This window comes from Ranitomeya variabilis, chromosome 3 (assembly GCF_051348905.1).
Source record: "Ranitomeya variabilis isolate aRanVar5 chromosome 3, aRanVar5.hap1, whole genome shotgun sequence".
In the NCBI taxonomy this organism is placed as follows: Eukaryota; Metazoa; Chordata; class Amphibia; order Anura; family Dendrobatidae; genus Ranitomeya; species Ranitomeya variabilis.
Window position 1 is genome coordinate 445,933,833 of NC_135234.1, and position 27,037 is coordinate 445,960,869.

At 48.0% G+C, this 27,037-nt stretch overlaps 1 protein-coding gene across 1 annotated transcript in view; it reads left to right on the plus strand.

The window, feature by feature from the left end:
* The window catches only part of ZZEF1 (zinc finger ZZ-type and EF-hand domain containing 1), a 289,900-nt gene that overhangs the window by 124,891 nt on the left and 137,972 nt on the right, over positions 1 to 27,037 (plus strand). The window contains exon 17 of the mRNA XM_077296491.1: positions 2,562 to 2,632. Coding sequence (XP_077152606.1) covers positions 2,562 to 2,632 — 71 coding nt within the window. The remainder of the gene's footprint in view (positions 1 to 2,561; positions 2,633 to 27,037) is intronic.

Here is a 27,037-nt window from a genome sequence, read left to right on the forward strand (position 1 = left end):
CATGAGGATCCTGGGGAAAATGGTGGCTGCAATAGAAGCGGTTCCCTTCGCTCAGCTCCATCTCTGCCCTTTACAACAGGCTCTGCTGGACAATTGGGACATGAGTCCCTCATCCCTCGATCGGCCATGTCCTCTGTCCCCACGGATCAGGCAAGCCCTCACATGGTGGACTCTGGGATCATCTCTCCTCCAGGGAAGGTCTTTTGTCCCGATCCGCTGGCTGGTGGTAACTACCGACGCCAGTCTCCTCGGTTGGGGAGCGGTGTTTCGCCACCACACTGCCCAGGAGATTTGGACAATTCGGGAGTCGAGACTTCCCATAAACATTTTGGAGATTCGAGCGATCAGACTTGCTCTGAGACGCTTTCACTTCCTGCTCGCGGGTCACCCAGTTCGAATCCAATCGGACAACGTCACAGCAGTGGTGTACATAAACCATCAGGGAGGTACCCGCAGCAGGCCGGCGTTGCAGGAGGTCTCCCACATTCTCCGTTGGGCCGAGGCCAACCACTCCACCATTTCCGCAGTGCACATTCCAGGCGTCGAGAACTGGGCGGCGGATTTTCTCAGCCGTCAGGGTCTCGCCTCGGGGGAGTGGGAACTCCATCCGAAGGTTTTCCAGCAGATTTGCCTTCGCTGGGGGACTCCAGACGTTGATCTGATGGCGTCCAGAATGAACTCCAAAGTTCCCAACTTCATAGCACGTTCTCGGGATCCCCAGGCCATCGGGGTGGATGCATTGATATTCCCGTGGCATCAGTTCCAACTCCCGTACGTGTTTCCTCTGCTTCCTTTATTGCCGAAGGTGATCCAAAAAATCAAGACCGAGGGGGTTCCGGTGATTCTTGTCGCTCCAGATTGGCCACGTCGCGCATGGTACGCGGAGCTCGTTCAACTCGTATCCGACGTCCCCTGGCGGTTACCAGACCGTCCAGACCTGCTTCGCCAAGGGCCGATCTACCACCAGAGCTCAGGGGCCCTACGTTTAACGGCGTGGCTGTTGAAACCTGGATTCTAACTCAAGCTGGTTTCTCCCAGCAGGTCATTCCCACCATGATAAGCGCTCGTAAAGCGTCTTCCGCTTGCATCTATCACCGCACCTGGAAAACCTTCTCATGGTGCAGGCTCCGAGGTCGCCCTCCGCTTGTTTTCTCAATCCCTACCATTTTGGATTTTCTACAGTCCGGCCTGGATTCCGGCCTGGCGCTCAGTTCCCTCAAGGGTCAGATCTCCGCGTTATCTGTGTTGTTCCAACGTAAGATTGCTGCCAACTGGCAAGTCAGGACCTTCATTCAAGGGGTCTCCCACGTGGTACCACCCTACAGAATGCCTTTAGAGACCTGGGATCTCAATTTGGTTCTGGGTGTGCTTCAGGAACCCCCGTTCGAACCTTTGCAGGATGTCCCGCTATCTGTCCTCTCCTGGAAGGTCGCCTTCCTTGTGGCGGTAACATCTATCAGATGGTTCTCGGAGTTGGCCGCACTATCCTGCCGGGCACCTTTTTCTTTCCTTTCACCAGGACAAAGTAGTCCTACGCCCATCTCCAGATTTTCTCCCTAAGGTGGTTTCATCTTTTCACCTTAACGAAGATATCATTATTCCCTCCTTCTGCCCACAGCCAAAACACAGGGTCAAAGAAGCCCTGCACACCCTGGACGTGGTACGGGCCCTCAGGAGGTACATTTCTAGGACTGCTCCCTTCCGCAGATCGGACTCCCTCTTTGTCCTCCCGGAGGGTTACAGAAAGGGTTAAGCCGCGTCTAAGGCCACAATAGCCAGATGGATCCGTTCTACAATTCAAGAGTCCTATCGGGTCAGGGGCAGTCCTATCCCGGCTGGGATTAAAGCACACTCCACTCGGTCGATGGGTGCTTCCTGGGCCATCCGGCACCTGGCAACGGCGGAGCAGGTTTGCAAGGCCGCAACGTGGTCGAGCCTGCATACTTTCACAAGACACTACAATGTCCAAATTCAATCCTCTACGGATGCGGCCCTTGGCAGACGTTTTCTGCAAGCGGCCGTCGCGCATTTATAGTCAGTTGGTACACGGAGTTATTTGGTTGTATTGTTTCCCACCCAGGGACTGCTTTGGGACGTCCCATGGTCCTGTGTCCCCCAATGTGGTGCAGGAGAAATAGAGATTTTTGTGTACTCACCGTAAAATCCTTTTCTCTGAGCCACTCATTGGGGGACACAGCACCCACCCTGTTAGCCTTACGGCTCGTTACCGTTTTGGTTCTTGACTTTTTCTGACATGTTATACTCTAATGTTATGTAATATATTGTTATTAATCTCCTACTACTTTTGCACTGAACTGGGTCTCTGGAAGCCAGCATGAGGGTGTATACTGCAGGGGAGGAGCTAACTTTTTGTCTCAACTTATTGTCAGCCTCCTAGTGACAGCAGCAGCAGCAGTGTCCCCCAATGAGTGTCTCGGAGAAAACGATTTTACGGTGAGTACACAAAAATCCTTATTTTTTGTCTTTGATGGGTATAACTGAATATAAAATGATCACATAAACTGGGAATTGCACTTACTTTTTCTTCTTTTTTTGTGTAGAAAAGAATCACTGAAGAGAAGCAACCAGAATCCACTCAGATCACTTTCCAGTCTCTGTGTACTTATTTCAGGTGACAATTATAATTTTTCTATTTTTTTTTAAGCATTTTTACTTGATCGCCAAACTGCCTAAAACCTTTGTATTGTAATGTAAGTATCTAAGAACAGTGGAAAAACTTTGTAGCTCCTTGCTCACCAGGCATTAAGATAAAATTAGAAAACAATTTTTCATGTCAATTACTGAAAGTTTTTGGTAGGATATGTTTAATGACTTGTGCTAGACAATTTACGGTCACAACAGGAAGTGTGAGCTAAATGCTGTAGCATATATCTGATACCCCACCAAACCAGAGCATTAAGCTTTCGTACCATACAGTCATGGCCAAAAGTATTCACACCCCTGTAATTCTGTCAGATAATACTCAGTTTCTTCCTGAAAATGATTGCAAACACAAATTCTTTGGTATTATCTTCATTTAATTTGTCTTAAATGAAAAACCACAAAGGAGAATGAAGCAAAACATTGATCATTTCACACACAACTCAAAAAATGGGCAAGACAAAAGTATTGGCACCCTCAGCCTAATACTTGGTTGCACAACCTTTAGCCAAAATAACTGCGACTAACCGCTTCCGGTAACCATCAATGAGTTTCTTACAATGCTCTGCTGGAATTTTAGACCATTCTTCTTTGGCAAACTGCTCCAGGTCCCTGATATTTGAAGGGTGCCTTCTCCAAACTGCCATTTTTAGATCTCTCCACAGGTGTTCTATGGGATTCAGGTCTGGACTCATTGCTGGCCACCTTAGAAGTCTCCAGTGCTTTCTCTCAAACCATTTTCTAGTGCTTTTTGAAGTGTGTTTTGGGTCATTGTCCTGCTGGAAGACATGACCTCTGAGGGAGACCCAGCTTTCCCACACTGGGCCCTACATTATGCTGCAAAATTTGTTGGTAGTCTTCAGACTTCATAATGCCATGCACAGGGTCAAGCAGTCCAGTGCCAGAGGCAGTAAAGCAACCCCAAAACATCAGGGAACCTCCACCATGTTTGACTGTAGGGACCGTGTTCTTTTCTTTGAATGCCTCTTTTTTTCTCCTGTAAACTCTATGTTGATGCCTTTGCCCAAAAAGCTCTACTTTTGTCTCATCTGACCAGAGAACATTCTTCCAAAACGTTTTAGGCTTTTTCAGGTAAGTTTTGGCAAACTCCAGCCTGGCTTTTTTATGTTTCGGGGTAAGAAGTGGGGTCTTCCTGGTTCTCCTACCATACAGTCCCTTTTCATTCAGATGCCGACGGATAGTATGGGTTGACACTGTTGTACCCTCGGACTGCAGGGCAGCTTGAACTTGTTTGGATGTTAGTCGAGGTTCTTTATCCAACATCCGCACAATCTTGCGTGGAAATCTCTTGTCAATTTTTCTTTTCCGTCCACATCTAGGGAGGTTAGCCACAGTGCCATGGGCTTTAAACTTCTTGATGACACTGCGCACGGTACACACAGGAACATTCAGGTCTTTGGAGATGGACTTGTAGCCTTGAGATTGCTCATGCTTCCTCACAATTTGGCTTCTCAAGTCCTCAGACAATTCTTTGGTCTTCTTTCTTTTCTCCATGCTCAATGTGGTACACACAAGGACACAGGACAGAGGTTGAGTCCACTTTAATCCATGTCAACTGGCTGCAAGTGTGATTTAGTTATTGCCAACACCTGTTAGGTGCCAGAGGTAAGTTACAGGTGCTGTTAATTACACAAATTAGAGAAGCATCACATGATTTTTCGAACAGTGCCAATACTTTTGTCCACCCCCTTTTTATGTTTGGTGTGGAATTATATCCAATTTGGCTTTAGAACAATTCTTTTTGTGTTTTTTTCATTTAAGACAAACTAAATGAAGATAATAATACCAAAGAATTTGTGTTTGCAATCATTTTCAGGAAGAAACTAAGTATTTTCTGACAGAATTGCAGGGGTGTGAATACTTTTGGCCATGACTGTATGTATTAGTATATGCATATAGAGATTAGAGGCTCAAGGCAGCTATACCACTTAAAGGGAAACTGTCAGCAGGTTTTTGCAGTTGTGTTTTTTAAATAAGATAGTCTTTATTAAGTTTTATAGTACAAAAGAAAACAAGAGGTAACAAAGATCCCCTGTTCTACCTTGCTAGAACAACTCCTGTGTTGCACATCTTTCTAGTAAAAAAAAAATCATAATCTGATCATTTACTAAATCCGTGACATTTTTCCCAAGAAGGAATCCGTGGTTCAAGCATCTGTATTGCCAAGATTTTAACACTAAGGTTCGGATGCGGCTTTAACCCCTTCACCCCCGGAGCTTTTTCCGTTTTCGTTTTTCGCTCCCCTCCTTCCCAGAGCCATAACTTTTTTATTTTTCCGTCAATTTGGCCATGTGAGGGCTTATTTTTTGCGGGACGAGTTGTACTTTTGAACGACATCATTGGTTTTAGCATGTCGTGTACTAGAAAACGGGAAAAAAATTCCAAGTGCAGTGAAATTGCAAAAAAAGTGCAATCCCACACTTGTTTTTTGCTTGCCTATTTTGCTAGGTTCACTAAATGCTAAAACTGACCTGCCATTATGATTCTCCAGGTCACTACGAGTTCATAGACACCTAACATGACTAGGTTATTTTTCACCTAAGTGGTGAAAAAAAATTCCAAACTTTCCAAAAAACAAAACAAAACAAAATTGCGCCATTTTCCGATACTCGTAGCTTCTCCATTTTTCGTGATCTGGGGTCAGGTGAGGGCTTATTTTTTGCGTGCCGAGCTGGCGTTTTTAATGATAGCATTTTGGTGTAGATACGTTCTTTTGATCGCCCGTTATTGCATTTTAATGCAATGTCGTGGCGACCAAAAAAACGTAAATCTGGCGTTTCGAATTTTTTTCTCATTACGCCATTTAGCGATCAGGTTAATGCTTTTTCTCCTACGTATCATTGGGGGACACAGGACGAATGGGTGTTATGCTGCTGCCACCAGGAGGACACTAAGTTAAACACACACAAAAGATTAACTCCTCCCCTGCAGTATACACCCACGGGCTGGACAATCCGGAGCCAGTTCTTACTTAGTGTCTCAGGAGGCACTTGGGTCCTCTGGACCCCACCAATTTTCGTTTTTTAATGGAGAGAAGGGAGCGACAGGCAAATTTTTAGCTCTGATCTCTCCCGCACCAGCAACGGGCAAGTACATGGAGCGTTCCTCCTGTATCCTTTCCCGCGACGATGGATGCCAGCCCTGGCTCACTTCCCAGTGTGGCGACGGTTCCTAAGCGTTCCGATCTCCTTCCATCTCTCTCAGGCGACCATGGGGACTAATCATCCACCTAAGTCTCCTGGAGCCAGGGCACAGCCGGACAGTATGACATGGCGTCCGTGCAGCCGCCCTCTGAATCACCACTGAATAGAGCGGATGACGCAAGGCGGCAGAAGCTCTCCACCCTCTCCCTATCATGGTGAAGGTGGATGGAGCATCGGTCCCATCGCACAAGGTAAGTGCAATGGGCCGACGATCTGACAGGAGACCGCCCGCTCAGGGACCCCTTAATTAATGCGGCGCTGCAGCCGCAGGGCTTAGCAGCTTTATCTTTCTATGGGAGCACGGCGGGCAATGGCGCTCTGTTTGGTGCGGTGGCACAGACGCCACAGTTCACCGGCCCGGGCCGGACTAAAGCAGAGCAGGGAATTCACCGCCCGCCCACGACACGCCCCCTCCCTGGGCGCTTCTCGCTCCCGAGAAGCGCTCTTCTCACATCTCGGCGGCCATCTTGGACCAGGAAGTGCGCTGGCGGCTCTGCAGCTCCGCAGCGCACAGGACCTCAGGATCTCCCTGCCAGGCCACCGCAGAACTTTTGGTGAGACACACTCGGTACGATTGTCTCCCCCCCTGTCAGTACGCTCACTTTATCACAGAAATGTCACAGTCTAAGCAAAAACGGACTGGAAAGACCCACTCTGTTATTTTTGCTGTGTGCACCTCCTGCAAAATATCTCTGCCCCGAGGTCACACTGTCCCGCTGTGCACTGCCTGCGAAATGTCTGCGGCACAGGATACTCCGGCCTCTGTCCCGGAATGTAGTGAGCCTAGTACCCCCGCATGGGCGTCCTCTCTTGCTCGATCTGTGGCATCCTTGGAAAGGACGATACAGTCCCTCCGTGAGCCGTCCCTTACCCAGGGCACTTCCACGGATGATGTAACGCGGTCTAAGAACCCCTCTCGGCCTAGAGGTCGTACCGTTTCCAGAAGCCCTCACTCATCTAGGAAGAGGTCCAGGGTGATATCTCCGGTCCGTGATCAGCCCTCCGGCTCAGAGAGCGAGGTCTCTCGTCACTCATCCCCTACTCATAGCAGGGAATCTTTTCCGGACGACGCATCCAGCACGTCCTGCTCCCCAGAGTATCGTCACGACCAAGAGACTCTAGATTCTCTCATAGAATCCGTAAGCCAGACGCTACAGTTAGAGGAGGAAACCCCGTCCAAGGCGGTTCATCCCGTGTCATTCGGGCGAACCACAAAGCCTCATAAATTTTTTCCTACGCACCCTCAATTCAAGGACATTGTGGATCTCCATAGAGTCCGTCCGGATAAACGTTTCTCAGGTCAGAAGGCTATGCAATTGAAGTATCCGTTTGCACAGGACCTGGCTAAGGAGTGGTCTCAGTCACCTTCCGTGGACCCGCCAGTGTCGCGGCTAGCCACCAAGGCGGTTCTATCCTCCTCTGAGGGTGCGTCCATCAAGCATCCCACCGATAGACAAATAGAACAGATGGCTCGATCGGCTTTTGAAGCCTCCTCAGCTTCTCTCTTTCCCTCTTTTGCCGCCACTTGGGTTGCAAAAGCCATGTCCCATTGGGCCGAGTCTTTGTCCTCTACAGCACTACGTGCCGACTTACCCCCAGGAATTTCTCACCTGGCAATTCAGATCGCCAGAGCGGGGGATTTTGTAGTTTCCGCATCCCTAGATGCGGCCAACTGTGCCTCGCAGGCAGCGGCCAATGCTGTCACGATCCGCAGATCCCTTTGGCTCAGGGACTGGAAAGCGGACTCAGGATCCAAAAAAATCCCTCACGTCTCTCCCATACCAAGGCGAACGCCTATTTGGGGATAAACTAGACAAAATCATCGCAGACTCCACAGGAGGAAAGAGCAAATTTCTTCCCCAGCAACGTACTTTTCGCCCCTTTCGCAACCAACAGGGCCGAGGCCGATATTTCCGTTTCGGCTCCAATTGGTCTAATCCCTCCTCCGCACCACCCAGCGTCGGGAGAGGTCAGCGCAAGGACAGAGCCTCCCAGCCGTCTTTCAAACCTTCTCCCACTTGGAGAGGCAGACCCAGACAACAGGGATCCCGAGGGCCCAGACCTAACAGGTCTCCACCTCAATGACTTTGGGCAAACGCCGAAGGACACCGACAGAGTAGGCGGCCGCCTACTCTTCTTTCGGGATGCGTGGCTCTCGGTAGTTCCCGACCGATGGGTCCGCGACCTAGTGTCCTTCGGTTACAAGATAGAGTTTGTCTCTATTCCCCCATCTCGTTTCTTTCAGTCCCCTCCTCCCAGGGCAAGGGTCTGTCAGTTTTTCCAGGCCATAAGGTCGCTATGGGAAGACGGGGTCATCATCCCGGTACCTCAGAACGAGAGGTACCAAGGTTTCTATTCCAATCTTTTCATTGTACCAAAGAAGGACGGCTCAGTACGTCCAATATTAGACCTCAAGCTTCTAAACAAATACGTCCGCGTTCGTCAATTCCGTATGGAGTCCCTCCGCTCGGTAATTGCCTCTCTGGAAGAGGGCGAGTTCCTTGCATCTCTAGATGTTCAAGACGCGTACCTGCACATTCCCATCCTACCGTCTCATCAGCGCTTCCTCCGCTTCGCGGTCCAGGGGCACCATTTTCAGTTTGTCGCCCTACCCTTCGGGCTGGCCACCGCTCCTCGGGTGTTCACCAAGGTCATGGCAGCTGCCGTGGCCATTCTCCATGCTCGAGGCATAGTGGTGTTGCCCTACTTGGACGACATCCTCATAAAAGGCCCCTCCTTTCGATCCTGCTCAGAGGCAGTGGACGTCACTATAAATACCTTTTTGCGTCTGGGTTGGAAAATCAACTTCAGGAAATCTTCCCCAGTCCCGGCTCAAACCATTTCCTACCTGGGAATGATTTTAGACACCTCTCAAGGTCTGGTACTCCTACCTCAGGAAAAGGTATCCACTCTTCAGAGAGAAGTCCGAAAACTTACCCAACCTCGCCCTCACTCCCTACGTTTCTCCATGAGGGTACTCGGCAGGATGGTGGCAGCGATGGAGGCAGTGCCCTTTGCTGTTTTTCACCTCCGTCCCCTTCAACATGCCCTTCTAACAGTATGGGACAGGAATCCCGCCTCGCTCGACCGCCGTCTCCTGCTCCCTCGCCCAATCAGGCAGTCCCTCAGGTGGTGGACCAAGAGGTCCTCCCTGACTCGGGGGAAGTCTTTCCTTCCGGTGCACTGGCTGGTTGTCACAACGGACGCCAGTCTCTTCGGCTGGGGTGCAGTGTTCCAACGTCACTCGACTCAGGGTCGCTGGTCCCCGCAGGAATCCCAGCTGCCCATCAACATCCTAGAGATTCGGGCAATCAGACTGGCTCTCCGCCAGTTTCATCCGTTCCTTTCCGGCCGGGCGGTCAGAGTCCAGTCCGACAACGCCACTGCGGTAGCCTACATCAACCGCCAAGGCGGCACTCGCAGCAGAGCGGCCATGGTCGAGGTAGCGCTCATTCTCCGCTGGGCCGAGACCAATCACTCCATACTCTCAGCAGTTTATATCCCAGGCGTGGAAAACTGGGAAGCGGACTTTCTCAGTCGCCACAGCCTCGATCCCGGAGAGTGGTCTCTCCATCCCGCAATCTTTCACCAGATATGCTCTCGATGGGGGACCCCGGACGTGGATCTAATGGCATCTCGCCTCAATTGCCAGGTTCCCGTCTACATGGCCAGGTCTCACGACCCCTCAGCCTTCGGAGCCGACGCTCTCGTCCTCTCATGGCAGGGTTTCAGACTCCCATACATCTTTCCCCCAATTCCTCTTCTGGCGAAGGTAATCAGGAAGATCAAGGCAGAACGGATTCCAGTACTTCTCATCGCTCCGGACTGGCCGCGCAGGACATGGTACGCCGAGATGATACAACTGGTCTCAGACGTACCTTGGAGGTTACCGAGCCGCGCAGACCTCCTGTCTCAAGGGCCCATTTACCACCCGAACTCAGAGGCCCTGTGTTTAACGGCGTGGCCGTTGAGTCCTGGGTACTGAGGCAGAAGGGTCTGCCCCAGACGGTTATATCTACCATGCTCCGCGCACGCAAGCCTTCTTCCATGCGCATCTACCACCGCGCCTGGAAGGTATACTTCGCCTGGTGCAGGGATCGGGGACGTTCCCCCCTCCAATTTTCTATTCCTCATATTTTGGAATTCCTTCAATCAGGAGTAGACTTGGGCCTTGCCCTCAGCTCTCTTAAGGGCCAAATCTCTGCTCTCTCGGTTCTTTTCCAGAGACGGATTGCAAACAGACTGCAAGTCAGGACCTTCATCCAGGGAGTTTCTCATATGGTTCCGCCTTACAAAATGCCTTTGGAACCATGGGACCTAAATCTGGTCCTCTGTGCTCTTCAGGAGCCCCCCTTTGAGCCCTTGAAAGAAGTGTCCTTGCTGTTCTTGTCGTGGAAGATTGCCTTCCTCGTAGCTGTCACATCTATTAGACGTGTCTCTGAGCTGGCAGCTCTATCTTGCAAACCTCCTTTCCTCGTGTTCCACCAGGATAAGGTAGTTCTACGGACATGTCCGACTTTTCTTCCAAAGGTCGTTTCCTCCTTCCATCTTAATGAGGAGATTGTCCTTCCCTCACTGTGCCCTGCTCCTTCTCACCGCACGGAGAGGGCTCTCCACACTCTGGACTTAGTGAGGGGTCTCAGACGTTATGTCTCCAGAACTGCGTCTCTCCGTAGGTCAGACGCCCTGTTCGTTCTTCCGGAGGGGCCACGGAGGGGTCTACCCGCTTCCAAGGCCTCCATCGCCAAGTGGATTCGTTCCGCCATCCAAGAGTCCTACCGTGTCAAGGGTCACGCCGCACCTCCGGGGATCAAAGCTCATTCTACCCGGTCAGTCGGCGCGTCCTGGGCCATCCGGCACCAGGCTTCGGCAGCACAGGTCTGCAAGGCTGCTACATGGTCCAGCCTGCATACATTCACGAGGCACTACCATGTGCACTCTCAGGCCTCGGCAGACGCGTCCGTCGGTAGGCGAATCCTACAGGCGGCAGTGTCTCATCTGTAGCTCGTAGGCACGCACAGCATTTATAACTTCTTGTGCCCACCCAGGGACTGCTTTGGGACGTCCCATTCGTCCTGTGTCCCCCAATGATACGTAGGAGAAAAGGAGATTTTTGTGTACTCACCGTAAAATCTTTTTCTCCGAGTCATCATTGGGGGACACAGCACCCTCCCTGTTAGCCTAGTTTGGCTCGGTTTTTCTTTTCAGTCTGTGTTTTGACTATGACATGTTTTCTGTTATTAACTGGTTTACTCCTACTGCTTTGTTACCGAACTGGCTCCGGATTGTCCAGCCCGTGGGTGTATACTGCAGGGGAGGAGTTAATCTTTTGTGTGTGTTTAACTTAGTGTCCTCCTGGTGGCAGCAGCATAACACCCATTCGTCCTGTGTCCCCCAATGATGACTCGGAGAAAAAGATTTTACGGTGAGTACACAAAAATCTCCTTTTTTTAATTGATAGATCGGGCGATTCTGAACGCGGAGATACCAAATATGTGTAGGTTTTTTTTTTTTTTTATTGATTTATTTTGATTGGGGCGAAAGGGGGGTGATTTAAACTTTTATGTTTTTTTTATTTTTTTCACATTTTTAAAAACTTTTTTTTTTCACTTTTGCCATGCTTCTATAGCCTCCATGGGAGGCTAGAAGCAGGCACAGCCCGATCGGCACTGCTACATAACAGCGATCATCAGATCGCTGTTATGTAGCTAAAATGCAGGTGTGCTGTGAGCGCCGACCACAGGGGGGCGCTCACAGCCACCGGCAATCAGTAACCATAGAGGTCTCAAGGACCTCTATGGTTACAATGGAGGAGCATCGCCGACCCCCGATCATGTGACAGGGGTCGGCGATGCGCTCATATCCGGCCGCACGGCCGGATGCGGTAGTTAAATGCCGCTGTCTGCGTTTGACAGCGGCATTTAACTAGTTAATAGCGGCGGGTGATCGCGATTTCACCCGCCGCTATTGCGCGCACATGTCAGCTGTAAAAAACAGCTGACATGTCGCGACTTTGATGTGCGCTCACCGCCGGAGCGCACATCAAAGCGGGGGTCCCGACATGTGACGTACTATTCCGTCACATGTCGGGAAGGGGTTAAAGAATAATAATAATAATAATCTTTATTTTTATATAGCGCTAACATATTCCGCAGCGCTTTACAGTTTGCACACATTATCATCACTGTCCCCGTTGGGGCTCACAATCTAAATTCCCTATCAGTATGTCTTTGGAAGAAGGCTACTACTTGCGATATAACGAAATTTTATTTTAAAGAACTAAATTAAAGGAATTGTATGATTGCATACGTCTTGTATATTTTCACATACAAAGGTTAAGTACATATAATGATTAAGTACATATACTGAAATCATCACCAAGGAGCTTTTAAACATAATCTGTCTGGAATATCAGAGAAGCAACACCAAGACAGAGAACCTCTGGGAAATTCACAACACTGCATGGGCATCCCCACTTATGCAGGTATCACAACGCTGTACAGATTTCCAACTTTCTGCTTCTGTTTTAGTTATGTTTCTATGGCCTTAAATAGTGATTTACACTGTGTAACTCTGGTTTCTGCATCGCCCTCTGGTGGCTAGCTTTCGGGATAAGATGAATCAGAGATACCATGCAAACATCAGACAATGGACAATAAACCCACAGAATATAAAAGCTCCCAAGGATTACATAAGTCCACAACTGACAGAGGTTAAACAAACCTCCATGTTTTACATGAACAAACATAGAGAAATATAGAACTATTTGTGAGTTAAAAGCTTTCAGACAATAAGTAAACCGCTCTCCACCGTATAAGTCAGGGGCCATCTTATACGTCGGATGTTGTCTTATACGGTGTGTGCGGAGCTTTGAGGTCGCCGCATATGGTGCAAGGAGCGGTCCCGGATGGTTCCCAGGGTCTGAAGGAGAGGAGACTCTCCTCATCTCATCTGAAACAGTTCCCACGTCATTAACCCATTTAGATTTAGTACTTACAGGGTACCGAATAAGGTACATGTGTGCAAGGTTACTGTAAATCAGAGATATAAGCCTAACAGAGTTACTTACGGTGTTCTTCCCACCCAACCTTATAAATGTTGATTTTGGGATGCTAAATAGTAAAGTTACGGATTATTTGGTGCTAATCTGCCTTCATGTTTGGGTTTTTGTAGTTATTCTAATTTAACCCCTTTCTGCCATTAGACGTACTATTCCGTCCATGTGGGGTGGGCCCTAATTCCCAAGGACGGAATAGTACGTCCAGCACGATCAGCCACGCTCACGGGGGGAGCGCGGCCGATCGCGGCCGGGTGTCAGCTGCATATCGCAGCTGACATCCGGCACTATGTGCCAGGAGCGGTCACGGACCGCCCCCGGCACATTAACCCCCGGCACACCGCGATCAAACATGATCGCGGTGTGCCGGCGGTACAGGGAAGCATCGCGCAGGGAGCGGGCTCCCTGCGGGCTTCCCTGAGACCCCCGGAGCAACGCGATCTGATCGCGTTGCTGCGAGGGTCTCCTACCTCCTATTCCTGCAGGCCCCGGATCCAAAATGGCCGCGGGGCTGCATCCGGGTCCTGCAGGGATTACTTCCGGGTGCCGTACAGGTGCTTGTAAGCCTGCACGGCTGTAAGTGAGATCGGTGGTCTAACAGAGTGCTGTGCACACTGTCAGATCACCGATCTGTAATGTCCCCCCCTGGGACAAAGTAAAAAATAAAAAATTCCCACAAGTGTAAAAAGAAAAAAAAATTCCTAAATAAAGAAAGAAAAAAATAAATATTATTCCCATAAATACATTCCTTTATCTAAATAAAAAAAAATCAAACAATAAAAGTACACATATTTAGTATCGCCGCGTCCGTAACGACCTCACCTATAAAACCATATCACTAGTTAACCCCTTCAGTGAACACCGTAAAAAAAAAAAAAAGAGGCTAAAAACAACGCTTTATTCTCATGCCGCCAAACAAAAAGTAGAATAACACGCGATCAAAAAGACAGATATAAATAACCATGGTACCGCTGCAAACGTCATCTTGTCCCGCAAAAAACGAGCCGCCATAAGGCATCATCAGCAAAAAAATAAAAAAGTTATAGTCCTCAGAATAAAGCGATGCCAAAATAATTATTTTTTCTATAAAATAGTTTTTATCGTATAAAAGCGCCAAAACATAAAAAAAATGATAGAAATGAGGTATCGCTGTAATCGTACTGACCCGAAGAATAAAACTGCTTTATCAATTTTACCAAACGCGGAATGGTATAAATGCTTCCCCCAAAAGAAATTCATGAATAGCTGGTTTTTGGTCATTCTGCCTCACAAAAATCGGAATAAAAAGCGATCAAAAAATCTCCCGTGCCCGAGCATGTTACCAATAAAAACGTCAACTCGTTCCGCAAAAAACAAGACCTCACATGACTCTGTGGACTCAAATATGGAAAAATTATAGCTCTCAAAATGTGGTAACGCAAAAAATATTTTTTGCAATAAAAAGCTTCTTTCAGTGTGTGACAGCTGCCAATCATAAAAATCCGCTAAAAAACCCGCTATAAAAGTAAATCAAACCCCCCTTCATCACCCCCTTAGTTAGGGAAAAATAAAAAAATTTAAAAAATGTATTTATTTCCATTTTAGGGTTAGGGTTAGGGCTAGGGTTAGGGTTGGGGTTGGGGTTGGGGTTGGGGCTAGGGTTAGGGTTAGGGCTAGGGTTGGGGCTAGGGTTGGGGCTAGGGTTGGGGCTAAGGTTAGGTTGGGGCTAGGGTTAAGGCTACAGTTAGGGTTGGGGCTAAAGTTAGGGTTATTGTTGGGGCTAAAGTTAGGGTTAGGGTTTGGATTACATCTACGGTTGAGAATAGGGTTGGGATTAGGGTTAGGGGTGTGTCTGGGTTAGAGGTGTCGTTAGGGTTACCATTGGGATTAGGGTTAGGGGTGTGTTTGGATTAGGGTTTCAGTTATAATTGGGGGGTTTCCACTGTTTAGGCACATCAGGGGCTCTCCAAACGGTCCCATCTCAATTCCAGTCAATTTTGCATTGAAAAGTCAAATGGTGCTCCTTCGCTTCCGAGCTCTGTCATGCGCCCAAACAGTGGTTTACCCCCACATATGGGGTATCGGCGTACTCAGGACAAATTGTACAACATCTTTTGGGGTCCATTTTCTCCTGTTACCCTTGGTAAAATAAAACAAATTGGAGCTGAAGTAAATTTTGTGTGAAAAAAAAGTTAAATGCTCATTTTTATTTAAACATTCCAAAAATTCCTGTGAAACACCTTAAGGGTTAATAAACTTCTTGAATGTGGTTTTGAGCACCTTGAGGGGTGCAGTTTTTAGAATGGTGTCACACTTGGTTATTTTCTATCATATAGACCCCTCAAAATGACTTCAAATGAGATGTGGTCCCTAAAAAAAAAATGGTGTTGTGAAAATGAGAAATTGCTGGTCAAATTTTAACCCTTATAACTCCCTAACAAAAAAAAATTTTGGTTCCAAAATTGTGCTGATGTAAAGTAGACATGTGGGAAATGTTACTTATTAAGTATTTTGTGTGGCATATCACTGTGATTTAATTGCATAAAAATTCAAAGTTGGAAAATTGCTAAATTTTCTAAATTTTAGCCAAATTTCCATTTTTTTCACAAATAAACGCAGGTAATATCAAAAGAAATTTTACCACTATCATGAAGTACAATATGTCACGAGAAAACAGTGTCAGAATCACCGGGATCCGTTGAAGCGTTCCAGAGTTATAACCCCATAAAGGGACAGTGGTCAGAATTGTAAAAATTGGCCCGGTCCATAACGTGCAAACCACTCTTGGGGGTGAAGGGGTTAATACGCTGTTGACCTTGCCAGCAGATGAGGTCCCTAAATAAGACTTGTTTTGTCAAATCTATTTTGGAAGAGTCAAATCAGGGCATTATCCAAAAAGTATGCGAGTTGGGGCATAAGTATCATTTTATCTTATCACAACTGGAATATACTGTATAATTTAGTCCAGGCCAGTATCTTTTGTGTAAATTTCGTTAATAGAGGGGTCAGTTAAGTTGCTTATTTTTTAGCAATTTTAGAGGATACTGGAATACTCGAGTATGTAAACCTAGACATCTCTGGCATCGGAACATTAGTGCATTGTAAAGAAGCATGCCCGGAGACCAAGGAGAGCAGGACCGACTTAACCCAGTTTATTGCCAAGCCCCAAATTTCTCCAAAGCTTGAAATGGTCGCCATCGTGCTCACCAGAGACAAACTCGCATCCCCCAGAAACAGCAGGTCACATCTGCATACAATATCACCTTCTTTTTCTTAATTCAGTGTTGAGTTCCAATTATGTCCTTTCTACGAATTACTACTGCCAAAGGTTCCACCCCTATTGCAAGAAGCAGAGGAGACAAGGGTCCCCACTGATCGGAGAGGAGACAATTGACCAGGCGTACAACTATTCGCTTTTATCTTGGCTTTTCTCCTTCGCCACATTGGGGGACACAGAACCATGGGTGTTCTGCTGCGGTCGCTAGGAGGCTGACACTAAGTTGAGACAAAAAAGTTAGCTCCTCCCATGCAGTATACACCCTCATGCTATCTTCCAGAGACCCAATTCAAGCTTAGTGTCTGTAGGAGGCACACAGGGTCTGCTATTCAGGCCAGAATTTCTCTAATTTTTTGATTTTTTTACTATTTAATTTTTTACCCAGATGAAGGGGCGATGGAACCTTTCAAGGCTCCGATCTCCCCGAACCAACAACAGGCGAGCACGGAGAGTGTCGCCTCTCTGTATCCTCTCCTGCAACGTGGGATGCCACTGCATGGGCTGTTTTTAAGGGCGTCGGGCCCCTTCAAGGGCACCGATCTCCCCTCCTCCCTTAACAGACGAGCACATGGAGTGTCATCTCCACGTATCCTCTTCTGCAGCCAGGCCTATTGCCGGACATTTTGCCCTGCCCACCAGGTTATACCCTCGGATGCTCAGAGGCACCCACCATCGTGGCGTCCGTGCAGCCCCCACTGCATCACCACTGAAAAAAGCGGATGATGGAAGGAGGTGGACGGTTCCTCTCCACCCCCCTTTTAAGGGGTTGGTGGATGAAGGCTCCACCAACCGTGCACCGTCTTAACTACCCCGGGCACAGCTCTGACTTGCTGCATCTTCAATGCCCTTCATATCGGGGTAAGTGCCACCCGGGAGGGGTCTTTTTCCGGCGGTCATAGGAGGGCTCCATAGCAGCAGGGACTCCACAGGGCTCCTCGGCATCTTTCCCGGCGGTCCGCGGGTGTGCGCTGGCCGAAGCCATAAATTTAGTCCCCGGCTTCGGCCTAGTGCGGGTCGGATCCCGATAGGCTCCGCCCCCAGACCTGGCTCGCTCCTTGCAAGACTACCTCCCAGCTCTCGGCAGCCATCTTTCCCCACTGCACAGCAGCTCCGGCCGCTTTCTGCACGTGTCAGCACTCCTGGATGCGGTCTTCCCCTACTCAGCGCCACCTCATCAGATTGCGGGACACAGGACCTGGGTAAGTAGACTGCTCTAGGTGCTTCCCTGCAGCTTTACCCCCACATCGCTTCCACTAGCAGTGTTTTTACTTATATTGGGGTACATCATGTCGCAGTCAAGGGCTAAAAAGACTACAAAGGTACATACCACCTTTTTCACTGCGTGTACCACCTGCCAGGCTCCTCTCCCTCGGCCTCAAAGCTCCCCTCTCTGCTCAGCCTGTGATGCCCAATGTGCTCAGGAGCCCTCCGCCGCTACCGACCCAGTGTATCTAGCCCCCCCGAGTGGGCCGCGTCACTGTCACAATCCATGGCTTCGTTGGCCAAAGCGATAGATTCCCTTCATGACCCCTCTGGGGAGTGGGGCACTCATCTACCTGTGTTGAGACCCCTCCCTTACAGGGGACTCATCGGCCAGCAGGGGCCGCTCTCACTGAAGGAGGTACGGACATCCAAAAAACGGATCCGCACTACCTCTCCTGATAGTTCATGCCATTCAGCCTCTGGTAGCTCCACTTCTCGCTCACCCTCTCCAGGGGCTCGCAGGGAACATGACTCCGAATATGAGTCTGAGGCATCCTTGGACCCGGATTCTCCGGAGTTTCAATCGACTGTGGACTCCCTCATTGAAGCCGTCAATCACGCGCTAAAGGTTGACGATGACCCTAATTCGGCTCCGGGTCATGCGGTATCTTTTAACCCCTTCCTGACATCTGACGTACTATCCCGTCGAGGTGGGGTGGGCCCGTATGACCACCGACGGGATAGTACGTCATACGCGATCGGCCGCGCTCACGGGGGGAGCGCGGCCGATCGCGGCCGGGTGTCAGCTGCATATCGCAGCTGACATCCGGCACTATGTGCCAGGAGCGGTCACGGACCGCCCCCGGCACATTAAACCCCGGCACACCGCGATCAAACATGATTGCGGTGTACCGGCGGTATAGGGAAGCATCGCGCAGGGAGGGGGCTCCCTGCGGGCTTCCCTGAGACCCCCGGAGCAACGCGATGTGATCGCGTTGCTCCGAGGGTCTCCTACCTCCCTCCTCGCCGCAGGTCACGGATCCAAGATGGCCGCGGCATCCGGGTCCTGCAGGGAGGGAGGTGGCTTACCGAGTGTCTGCTCAGAGCAGACACTTGGTAAGCCTGCAGCCCTGCACAGCAGATCGCAGATCTGGCAGAGTGCTGTGCACACTGCCAGATCAATGATCTGTGATGTCCCCCCCTGGGACAAAGTAAAAAAGTTTTAAAAAAATTCCCCACATGTGTAAAAAAATAAATAAAAAAAATATCCTAAATAAAGAAAAAAAATATATATATTATTCCCATAAATACATTTCTTTTGCTAAATAAAAGAAAAAAAACAATAAAAGTACACATATTTAGTATCGCCGCGTCCGTAACGACCCAACCTATAAAACTGCCCCACTAGTTAACCCCTTCAGTAAACACCGTAAGAAAAAAAAAAAAGAGGCAAAAAACGCTTTATTATCATACCGCCGAACAAAAAGTGGAATAACACGCGATCAAAAAGACTGATATAAATAACCATGGTACCGCTGAAAACGTCATCTTGTCCCACAAAAAACGAGCTGCCATACAGCATCATCAGCAAAAAAATAAAAAAGTTATAGTCCTGAGAATAAAGCGATACCAAAATAATTATTTTTTCTATAAAATAGTTTTTATCGTATAAAAGCGCCAAAACATAAAAAAAATGATATAAATGAGATATCGCTGTAATTGTACTGACCCGACGAATAAAACTGCTTTATCAATTTTACCAAACGCGGAACGGTATAAACGCCTCCCCCAAAAGAAATTCATGAATAGCTGGTTTTTGATCACTCTGCCTCACAAAAATGGGAATAAAAAGCGATCAAAAAATGTCACGTGTCCGAAAATGTTACCAATAAAAACGTCAACTCGTCCCACAAAAAACAAGATCTCACCTGACTCTGTGGACTCAAATATGGAAAAATTACAGCTCTCAAAATGTGGTAACGCAAAAAATATTTTTTGCAATGAAAAGCGTCTTTCAGTGTGTGACGGCTGCCAATCATAAAAATCCGCTAAAAAACCCGCTATAAAAGTAAATCAAACCCCCCTTCATCACCCCCTTAGTTAGGGAAAAATTAAAAAATTAAAAAATGTATTTATTTCCATTTTCCCATTAGGGTTAGGGTTAGGACTAGAGTTAGGGCTAGGGTTAGAGCTAGGGTTAGGGCTAGGGTTAGGGTTAGGGCTAGGGTTAGGGTTGGGGCTAGGGTTGGGGCTAGGGTTGGGGCTAGGGTTAGGGCTAGGGTTAGGGCTAGGGTTGGGGCTAGGGTTGGGGCTAGGGTTAGGGCTAGTGTTACGGCTAGTGTTAGGGCTAGTGATAGGGCTAGGGTTATTGCTCGGGTTAGGGCTAGGGTTGGGGCTACAGTTAGGGTTGGGGCTAAAGATAGGGTTAGGGTTTGGATTACATTTACGGTTGGGAATAGGGTTGGGTGTGTCTGGGTTAGAGGAGTGGTTAGGGTTACTGTTGGGATTAGGGTAAGGGGTGTGTTTGGATTAGGGTTTCAGTTATAATTGGGGGGTTTCCACTGTTTAGGCACATCAGGGGCTCTCCAAACGGGACATGGCATCCGATCTGAATTCCAGCCAATTCTGCGTTGAAAAAGGAAAACAGTGCTCCTTCCCTTCAGAGCTCTCCCGTGTGCCCAAACAGGGGTTTACCCCAACATATGGGGTATCAGCGTACTCAGGACAAATTGGACATCATCTTTTGGGGTCCAAGTTCTCCTGCTACCCTTGTGAAAATACAAAACTGGGGGCTAAAAATCATTTTTGTGAAAAAAAAAAGAATTTTTATTTTCACGGCTCTGCGTTATAAACTGTAGTGAAACACTTGGGGGTTCAAAGTTCTCACAACACATCTAGATAAGTTCCTTGGGGGGTCTAGTTTCCAATATGGGGTCACTTGTGGGGGGTTTGTACTGTTTGGGTACATCAGGGGCTCTGCAAATGCAACGTGACGCCTGCAGACCAATCCATTTAAGTCTGCATTCCAAATGGCGCTCCTTCCCTTCCGAGCTCTGTCATGCGCCCAAACAGTGGTTCCCCCCCACATATGGGGTATCAGCGTACTCAGGACAAACTGGACAACAACTTTTGGGGTCCAATTTATCCTGATACCCTTGTGAAAATACAAAACTGGGGGCTAAAAATCATTTTTGTGAAAAAAAAAAAAGAATTTTTATTTTCACGGCTCTGCGTTATAAACTGTAGTGAAACACTTGGGGGTTCAAAGCTCTCAAAACACATCTAGATAAGTTCCTTAGGGGGTCTACTTTCCAAAATGGTGTCACTTGTGGGGGTTTTTAATGTTTAGGCACATCAGGGGCTCTCCAAACGCAACATGGCATCCCATCTTAATTCCAGTCAATTTTGCATTGAAAAGTAAAATAGCGCTCCTTCCCTTCCGAGCTCTGCTATGCACCCAAACAGTGGTTTACCCCCACATATGGGGTATCGTCGTACTCAGGACAAATTGCACAACAACTTTTGTGGTCTAATTTCTTCTCTTACCCTTGGGGAAATAAAAAAATGGGGGCGAAAAGATCATTTTTGTGAAAAAATATGATTTTTTATTTTTACGGCTCTGCATTATAAACTTCTGTGAAGCACTTGTTGGGTCAAAGTGCTCAACACACATCTAGATAAGTTCCTTAAGGGGTCTACTTTCCAAAATGGTGTCACTTGTACAGGGTTTCAATGTTTAGGCACATCAGGGGCTCTCCAAACGCAACATGGCGTCCCATCTCGATTCCAGTCAATTTTGCATTGAAAAGTCAAATGGCGCTCCTTCCCTTCCGAGCTCTGCCATGCGCCCAAACAGTGGTTTACCCCCACATATGGGGTATCAGCGTACTCAGGACAAATTGTACAACAAATTTTGGGGTCTATTTTCTCCTGTTACCCTTGGTAAAATAAAACAAATTGGAGCTGAAATAAATTTTGTTTGAAAAAAAGTTAAATGTTTATTTTTATTTAAACATTCCAAAAATTCCTGTGAAACACCTGAAGGGTTAATAAACTTTTTGAAAGTGGTTTTGAGTACCTTGAGGGGTGCAGTTTTTAGAATGGTGTCACACTTGGGTATTTTCTATCATATAGACCCCTCAAAATGACTTCAAATGAGATGTGGTCCCTAAAAAAAAAATGGTGTTGTGAAAATGAGAAATTGCTGGTCAAATTTTAACCCTTATAACTCCGTCACAAAAAAAAATTTTGGTTCCAAAATTGTGCTGATGTAAAGTAGACATGTGGGAAATGTTACTTATTAAGTATTTTGCGTGACATATGTCTGTGATTTAAGGGCATAAAAATTCAAAGTTGGAAAATTGCGAAATTTTCAAAATTTTCGCCAAATATTCGTTTTTTTCACAAATAAACGCAAGTTATATCGAAGAAATTTTACCACTATCATGAAGTACAATATGTCACGAGAAAACAATGTCAGAATCGCCAAGATCCGTTGAAGCGTTCCAGAGTTATAACCTCATAAAAGGACAGTGGTCAGAATTGTAAAAATTGGCCCGGTCATTAACGTGCAAACCACCCTTGGGGGTGAAGGGGTTAAAAGAACCAAGCGATCCCATAGGGTGTTCGCCTCTCACCCGGATTTTTTAGATCTAGTCCGGCGACACAGGGAGCGACCGGATAAGAGCTTTACGGGAAAAAAGGCCCTGGAAACGAAGTATCCCTTTTCCGTAGATCTTGTCAAAGATTGGACGGAACCTCCACTAGTGGATCCTCCGGTGTCGTGTTTGGCTACCAAAACGCTTTTATCCCGTACCTGATGGGGCTTGGATTAAAAATCCCACAGAGCGTCAAATAGATTCCCTGGCTCACTCAGTATATGAAGCCTCAGGTTCCTCTCTATCCCCTTCCTTCGCTGCTGCATGGGTCGCAAAAGCAATGGTTTTCTGGGCAGATGCCCTTGCAAAATCCATTCAGGACCAGGCTCCTCCGTCTGAGGAGGCGGATCTCGCCAAACAAATTGCTATGGCTGGAGATTGTGATGTATGCGTCTTTAGATGCAGCAAACTGTACTGCAATTGCTGCCTCAAACGCCGTCACCATTAGGAGAGCACTATGGCTTAGAGAGTGGCGCGCAGATTCCTCTTCTAAAGTCTTTGATTTCTCTGCCTTTTCAGAGCAGACGTCTGTTTGGAGAAAAATTAGACCAGCTTATTTCCGATGCTATAGGAGTGAAAAGCAAATTCCTCCCGCAGCACAGGCCTAAGACTGCTTTTCAGCGTCAGCCACATTTTCGCTTTCGGCCCTTTCGCAGTAGCCCATTCTGGTCCACCTCCACAGCCTCGTCCAGATCAGAATGATCTCCACATACAGAGAGAGACCCTCGGCCCTCGTACAGGCCGAATCAGTCCTGGCGAGTTAAGTCTAGGCAACCCAGAACCAGGGGATCCAGGCCCTCCAGATTTCCTTCACAATGACTCAGGGAGTTTTCCGGTGGACACCACCAAACTAGGCAGACCTATTTCAACATGTCTGGTTTTCCATCATCCACGACGAATGGGTCAGAGACCTGGTGTCTTTTGGTTACAAAATAGAATTCTCCACCTCCCCTCCGGCACGATTTTTCCCCTCTCATCTCCCAAGTTCATGAGCTCAGTCTCGCGCACTTCACCGCGCCATCGAATCTCTCCGCCGAAACGGGGTCATTGTTCCGGTTCCAGAACACGAGAGATTCAGACGTTTTTACTCAAACCTCTTTGTCGTTCCAAAAAAGGACGGTACGGTGCGCCCTATTTTGAATCTAAAGCTCATAAACAAGTATGTAAAAGTCTGGCACTTCAGGATGGAATCCCTCCAGTCTGTCATCTCCTCAATGGAGAGATGAGAGTTTCTAGCATCAATAGACATCAAAGATGCTTATCTCCAGGGGAGGTCTTTTCTCCCAATTCACTGGCTGTTGGTGACTACCGGCGCCAGTCTCCTCGGTTGGGGAGCAGTATTTCACCACCACACTGCCCAGGGGCGTTGGACGATTCGGGAGTCGAGACTTCCGATAAACATCTTAGAGATTCGAGCGATCAGGTTTGCCCTGAGACGTTTCCATTTCCTCCTTGCTTGTCAATCTATTCGCATTCAATCAGACAACGTCACAGCAGTGGCGTGCATAAACCATTAGGGTGGTACCCGCAGCAGGGCAGCGATGCGGGAGGTCTCCCACATTCTCCGTTGGGCCGAGAACAACCGCTCCACCATTTCTGCAGTGCACATTCCAGGCGTCGAGAACTGGGCGGCGGATTTTCTCAGCCGTCAGGGTCTCACATTGGGGGAGTGGGAATTCCATCCGGAGGTCTTCCAGCAAATTTGCCTTCGCTGAGGGACTCCGGACGTGGATCTGACGGCGTCCAGACTGAACGCAAAAGTTCCCAATTTTATAGCACGTTCTCGGGATCCCCAGGCCTTCGGGGTGGACGCACTGATATCCCCATGGCATCGGTTCCACTTCCCGTACGTGTTTCCTCCGCTTCCCTTACTACCGAAGGTTATCCGGAAAATCAAGATGGAGGGGGTTTCTTTGATCCTAGTCGCCCCAGATTGGCCACGTCGCGCGTGGTACGCGGAGCTCGTTCAACTCGTCTCCGACGTTCCCTGGCGGCTAAAAGATCGCCCAGATCTGCTTCGCCAAGGGCCGATCTACCACCAGAGCTCAGGCGCCCTACGTTTAACGGCTTGGCTGTTGAAACCTGGATCCTTACTCAGGCTGGTTTCTCACAGCAAGTCAACATGATAAGCGCTCGCAAGACGTCTTCCGCTCGCATCTATCACCGCACTTGGAAAACCTTTTTCTCATGGTGCAGGCTCCGTGGACGTCCTCCTCTAATTTTTTCAATTCCCTCCATTCTGGAATTTCTCCAGTCCGGCTTGGATTCCTGTCTGGTGCTCAGTTCCCTCAAGGGTCAGATCTCGGCATTATCCGTATTGTTCCAATGTAAGATTGCTGCTAACTTGCTAGTCAGGACTTTTGTTTAGGGGGTCTCCCACGTAGTACCCCCCTATAAAATGCCGTTAGAGACCTGGGATCTCAATTTGGTCCTGAGTGTTCTTCAGGAGTCCGCTTTTGAACCTCTGCAAGATGTCTCGCTGACTGTTCTCTCCTGGAAGGTCACCTTCCTTGTGGCAGTAACCTCTATCAGGCAAGTCTCAGAGTTGGCCGCCCTGTCCTGCTGGGCACCCTTCCTTTCCTTCCACCAGGACAAAGTGGTCCTACGTCCATCTCTGTCTTTTCTTCCCAAGGTGGTTTCATCCTTCCACCTTAATGAAGATCTCGTTCTTCCCTCCTTCTGTCCACAGCCAAGACATAGGGTTGAAAAGGCCCTTCACACCTTGGACGTGGTAAGGGCTCTCAGGAGGTACATTTCTAGGACTGCCCCCTTCCGCAAAACGGACTCCCTCTTTGTGCTCCCTGAGGGTCACAGAAAGGGTTTAGCCGCTTCTAAAGCCACGATAGCCAGATGGATCCGATCTGCTATTCAAGAATCTTATCGGGTCAGGGGCAGACCTATCCCGGCGGGGATTAGGGCACACTCACCTCGGTCGGTGGGTGCTTCCTGGGCCATTCGGCACCAGGTGTCAGCAGAGCAGGTTTGCAAGGCCGCAAAGTGTTCCAGCCTGCATACTTTCTCAAAGCACTGCAATGTCCACACTCAAACTTCTGTGGATGCAGCCCTTGGCAGACGTATTCTGCAAGCGGCTGTTGCGCACTTATAATCAGTTGGTACACGGAGTTATTTGGTGTTGCGCACTTACAATCAGTTGGTACACGGAGTTATTTGGTTATATTGTTCCCCACCCAGGGACTGCTTTGGGACATCCCATGGTTCTGTGTCCCCCAATGTGGCGAGGGAGAAATAGGGATTTTTGTGTACTCACCGTAAAATCCTTTTCTCTGAGCCACTCATTGGGGGGACACAGCACCCACCCTGTTAGCCTTATGGCTCGTTTTTTATTTTTTATGGTTTTTGACCTACTCTGACATGTTATACTCTAATATATATAACATTAATATTAGAATATAACATGTCTGAGTTTAATGATCTCCTACCTCTTTTACACTAAACTGGGTCTCTGGAAGCCAGCATAAGGGTGTATACTGCAGGGGAGGAGCTAACTTTTTTGTCTCAACTTAGTGTCAGCCTCCTAGCGACAGCAGCATAACACCCAATGTGTCCCCCAATGAGTGGCTCGGAGAAAAGGATTTTACGGTGAGTACACAAAAATCCCTATTTTGTGCCTAGTACAAGAGTTAGACCCGATTTTATAAATGTTGCCAAAGCCCAATTGACTTGGTGTAGCACACAGGTATTGCCACACTTTGCTGTCTCTAAAGATAAAACCACCCGTTGTCATCTTTTACTTGCATATTGATCGCCTTATGAGACTTATAGCAGTGGATTTATTGGACATAAACCCAGACTGGTAGGAGTGTATTATTGAGATCGTCCTAGAAAGTCTGTTGGAAAACATTTACCAGCAGTTTGACATCCACTGTTTAACAGAGAGATGGGACTGTATGATGCTGGTGAGCTAGAGTCCTTGCTCTTTTTAGCTTATACCAGGTTTATGGCTTCCTGCATGGATGCTGGTAAAGACCTTCCTTCGAGGCATGGGTAATAATACCTTTTTATATTTTCTTGTACCCCTCTACTGTAAATCCATTTCCTCTTCCTGCTTTGTAATTTGCCATTGCACTCAGTGCTAGTTTTAGCTCTTCAGTATTAAATGGCTTATCTTTCTAAAGAAAGAATCAGGAGTTGTCTATTGGAGCAAATTTTTAATCCAATCTTCTGCAGGCTGTAGCTTCGAAGAGTATATCTCTGCATAATGTGCCTCTAATACTTTTTGTGTTTTCCTCGGTGTTTGCATGTACTGTAGTACCGTCTTTGTAGACATGATATAAAGTAGGATTCTCTCTGTGCGGCAGCAGTCAGACAATAGATGTCCTGCCTTTCCCCATCTTCAAAATATTGCATTCGTTTTTTGCCGTTTAATCTGAGAGTAGCATAATATTGGGCAGGAGACCCTGATTCTAGAGATGTCACTTATTAGGCTTTTGTTTTGTAGTTTCAATGCAAGCAGGGTTTTATCAGCAGGAGATTATCGCAGCCAGAGTACACCTCACAAGACTAGTTGTCAGGCTAATGTGTGTTTCCCTGTCACTGCCACTGGGAAGTGTCCTGCTTACAATGCACAGCGTACATAGGAAGCTGCCAGTCAGGGGTCTTCAGGTGTATACACAGAGCAGAAGACAAAACAGGGATTCTATCAAAACCACACAAAGAAGCCCAGTACGTTATACAATCCTGGAATCGGGCTTTCTTGCCTTCTGTTATGCTGATCTTATGTAGCAAAACCTAGCTGACAGGGTCAGTCAAATTTACAGGAATTATGTCAGTGCAAAATGACTGCTCTAACCAATGCACCCTTGACATGGTGGATTGATGGAAAACGGGTACCTAGTTGGACTGAATTGCTAAGGCTACGTTCACACTAGCGTTGTGCGCCGCTGCGTCGGCGACGCAACGCACAACGCACGCAAAAACGCGGCAAAACGCACGCAAAAACGCTGCGTTTTGCGACGCA